A 4614-nucleotide genomic window follows, 5' to 3' on the forward strand; every position below is an offset into this window, starting at 1 on the left:
GAGAGATATTTAATGTCGGCAGAAATTCCAGACTTGATCAGCTTATGAGACATCTGAGGGAATATCTAGGATCCTGAATGTTGCTGTTCTCTGCCTCCCTCCATGCCCAGTCAAGCTTGGGAGGGCCATGGACAGAGCAGAGGGATGGAAGTCCAAGCTGTTTCTTACTGAGTGATGGACTGGGCCAGGTGACTGGGTAATTTTTGAGATTCTGTTTTTCCTGTCTGAGAAGAGATTTGACAAGGTGATTTCTAGAGTCTCCCTAGTCTCAGACATTGCCACTCATTTTCCATGTAGTGATCATCTAGGCTCAGAGTCTTTTTTTTATTTCTTTTTTTTTTTTTTTTTGGTTTTTTGGTTTTTCAAGACAGGGTTTCTCTGGATAGTTTTGGTGTCTGTCCTTGATTTCACTCTGTAGACCAGGCTGGCCTCTAATTTACGGAGATCCACCTGCCTCTGCCTCCCAAGTGCTAGGATTAAAGTGTCTTTTTAAAATTTATGTGAAATATTTTGATCTATGTCAAAGAGTGAGTATGTTATACAGGTTAGTAAAGAAATTTCATTTATTGATTTACCTGTTTGTCCTCCTTGGTCACCTCTGATCTGTACTAAATTGGTCCAGGACAGAGCATAAAGCAACATTTGCTCCCTCAAAATAGATAATCATAAATCCTTATGAGTTTCTGATACTTAGGGGATGGGAAAACAGATGAGCATCTCCTGGCTTGTGATCTTGGAAGATAAATTCCAAGGATGCTACCAGAATACAGATTTAGACAAAAGATGTAGCAGGAGAGACTGTTTGGAAATTAAGTCCTTAGACCAAAGGTGAACTTCAATCATCAAATAGGAAATGAAGCACAGAGGGGCATCTCTCTAAACCTGGAGATGCAGTTTCCTGCTGCGGAGAGAAGAAGCCCCCAAGACAGCCAAGTCTATGGATGACATCAGAGTCTGTCTTCCTGTCTTAGATCACCTGCCCAGGTCTGGACAGTTACTTAGCAATTTCATGTCCATATCTTGTGCTTCAGTTGTCACAGTATTCCCACTCTAAAGCCTTACCCTATTAATGCTCTCAAAATCACTATCAAGTTTACCTGCATATACCGCTTGCAACATTCTTCCATTTTCAAAACTGAAAAGGCATAGGTGTACTGTCAGTCTCGTTGATGTTCAATACAGCACAGACAGTGGGCAAAAGCCTCTCTGCAATATAGAGTCAGGATGAAAAGAATCTGAAATTACAGAAAATTCAGACAAAAAAAAACCTCAGATATTTATTTAACAAAATTTTAAAATCATTGTGTCATAGTAGATATAACTCTGCACTTGTAACAAACATATATTTTAAAACTGAAAGAGAAGATCTCATCCACCTGTACTAGAATAAGTTAGTGCCAAAAATTGTGTTTTCCACAAATGCCAACTATTCTAGAAACGCAGTTCTAAAACAAAGCTGCAGATTGGTGGGCCCAGAAAACAGAATCCAAGACAGAAGCTTGAATGCAGCACCCACACCTCTGCTTGGGTGAAAGAAACAGGGTTGAAAGAGAAAAGCTGAAATGTGAAACAGACACAGCAAAAACCCTAAACCATCTCATAGATGACAGCTCTGGACCTGAGACAGCTCTCCATAATCTCCATAGAGAGGAGACACCAAGGAATAGACAAACCATTGGAGGCAGCATATCCCCCAAATATGATAAAAACACAGATGCAGATCCTTGGATGCTTCTGGAGAGGACTCACTGAGAGCCTCACTTCAGGGTTCTAGGCTCCTGAGGTGTACAATCTGGAGGTATACATCAGCCTTTGGCAAATTCGTCTTCAGACATGTGATGTCTGTTCCACTGCCCATCATACCAACAGACTTCATATCTTTATTAAACTAGAGTCAACAGAATTGCTAAGCTATTTTTTAAAAAAATTATCTTTTAACCAACTCCACAGAAAGGAACTGGCTTCGCCATTTCTGGAAATCTGGACATTGAATGAGGACATAGCACTCCACATTTCTTCCCTGTGCATACTTCATATTTTAGTCTTTTTTTTTTCCAAAATGACACATGCTAACTTAAAATTACAGGTTGTTCATTTCCATGTGTCCTCTGCTACCATCAAACAGTGGAACAGTGGAGCTGCTGTTCTTTTACATTGATATCTACCGGGCCCCTTCTATACCCATTTTCTTTATTCCAGCATTGAATGGATGGACAAAGCTAACCTTGTCAGTATGGTCTTTTTCTGAGTCTGAATTTTTTCAAGTATGCATTATAGGATTGAGGATATCCCACACCTGTATTCTCTGTAGCTGGTTATGTTTTACTTCCTTACCTCTGTGATACCATCCACTTCAAAGACATACTTTAAGTCTCTTAAAAATCCTCATATCATCACTCAGTATTAATATGATATTCATGAAAAAGAAATTAAGAAAGTCTTTGACATAAAGGTATGTGTTTGAATACTGACTATACCAGCAGCCTTAACAACAACAAACATGTCTTTCTGGGTTTGTTTCCAGAATTGATAGATATCACATTTAGACATTTGATGGACTTAGTGTTTTAATAAATTTGAGTGGATACAGTCTTGTACATCTACCAGTGAGGATCTAGTCTGAGAAATAATTTGTAAGCAATTTTGTCATTGTATCAATATCATACAGTGTAGCTACACATCACACATAGTACCAGCTCAGTGTATATAATAAGCTATATGGTTTCTGCCATTATATATGAAGTCTATCATTGGCTTAAAGGTGACTGTGTGACACATAACTGCAACTCAAATTATTCTCATGGAGAGTAGCCATGTGCACATGTGAACAGGTCTATACACAAAGCAGTTTGCCTCTGGCATTGAACAAGGTCTAGGTTTAAAGGAATTTGGCAGGAAAGTGAAAAGGTATTAGTAAACCATAACATGCATAGTTGGACCTAAGCTTTCAATTATAAACCTGTCAAGCCTCTGGCTATAAGTAACCCATGTTTATAGTTTTTAATACTATTTATCCTAAGTATATAAAAATCCATATCTCATTCCTCTATAGCAGAGCACAGAGAATCCTGATGGCATAGGAGGAAGCCTGTAGATTATTAACCATTAGCACATTCTGGTCTTCCTGATACCATAAGTAAAGGCATTATCGGAAACAACTTAAAATAAGTGCACATTCACAAACTGAAAGAATTAAGTTCACAAAGGAGCCTGATTAAGAAGAAAGAGGCTTTTGCCATATGGCTCTGCGTAGGGCATCTTTGACCTCCTTATTCCGCAGGCTGTAAACTAAAGGGTTCAGTAGAGGGGTGATAAGAGTGTAGGTTACTGTGATGAGTCTGTCCTGTCCCAGCAAGCTCTGGGACTTAGGCTTCAGGTAGATGATTGCAGTGCATCCATAGTGGATGATGACCACAGTGAGGTGGGAGGCACAGGTGGCAAAAGCTTTCTTCCGACCTTCAGCTGAGGCAATCTTAAGGATGGTAGAGATGATCACAACGTAGGAGATGAAGACCACAACCATAGGTAAAATAAGGACACAGACACTGACAACAAAGTTGATGATTTCATTGATAGTGGTATCTGCGCAGGCCAGCTTCAGCAGGGGTCTCACATCACAGAAGAAGTGGGGAATAATAAAGCCATCACAGAAGGGCAGGCTGAACACTGATGTAACCTGGACAATAGCCATGCCTAGGCCAGATCCCAGTGACCCAGACGCCAAGTGGACACAAGCCTTCCTACCCATGATGACTGAATACCTTAGGGGGTTGCAGATGGCCACATAACGGTCATATCCCATGACCATGAGTAGGAAACAATTGTTGATGCCAAAAGTTAGATAAAAGAAGATCTGGACCACACAGTCTCGGAAAGCAATTGTGTGGTATGGATTGAGGAGGTCAGAAAGCATCCGTGGTATAATGGTCACAGTATAGCAGGTGTCAGAGATGGACAATATAGCCAGGAAGAAGTACATGGGAGTATGGAGATGATGATCCAGGTGAATAATACTCACAATGATCATGTTGCCAGACAGAGTCAGAAAGTACAGTGTTAGAAAAATAGCAAAAAAGGCAAGCCTGTGCTGCCAACCAAAGCTAGAGAAACCTTCAAAGAGGAACTCTGTTACAAAAGTTGCATTTGACTTTAACATTGAGACTAGTGTAGACTTCAGGGAGCTGGACAAAGGGAAGAAAAGCTGTGATGAGGTAAACACAAACCGGAGTTGGCTGGACCAAGGCCTTCAGTAACAAATGTGTCTACCCTGGGGAAGGCTGGAGACCTCAGCGCCTCAAGGCTCAGCTATTGGAGAACTGCTCAGTCTTCCTCTTTGTGCTACCTTTTCTTGGGAATGTAGAATCCTTAAGCTAGGACCATGGGATTAGGAGCACAGATGGAGACAAAAAAAAAAAAGACAAGTAGATAAAAAAATTAAAAGTGATTTGTAGAAATAGCCTAGCTTCAGGTCCTTGATTATATAGTTATTATTAAGTCACATGTTAGTCCTATTTTAACTTTTGTGGAATTTCCTTCACTGTTTGCAATAGCAATTTTGCTTTGTTTATGTTCCATCAACAATGCACATGACTTCCATTCATTCAAATATTTTTA

General features: G+C 40.1%; 1 protein-coding gene across 1 annotated transcript; it reads right to left on the bottom strand.

Moving 5' to 3' along the window:
* Nucleotides 1-3175: 3175 nt before the first annotated feature.
* On the bottom strand, nucleotides 3176-4193 carry LOC118593447 (olfactory receptor 10J3-like). Its single transcript, XM_036202924.1, has one exon. The coding sequence runs from the start codon at nucleotides 4154-4156 to the stop codon at nucleotides 3215-3217; it is 942 nt and encodes a 313-aa protein (XP_036058817.1). The 5' UTR covers nucleotides 4157-4193; the 3' UTR covers nucleotides 3176-3214.
* Nucleotides 4194-4614: the final 421 nt, after the last annotated feature.

The sequence above is a fragment of the Onychomys torridus genome, chromosome 11 (genome assembly GCF_903995425.1).
Source record: "Onychomys torridus chromosome 11, mOncTor1.1, whole genome shotgun sequence".
In the NCBI taxonomy this organism is placed as follows: Eukaryota; Metazoa; Chordata; class Mammalia; order Rodentia; family Cricetidae; genus Onychomys; species Onychomys torridus.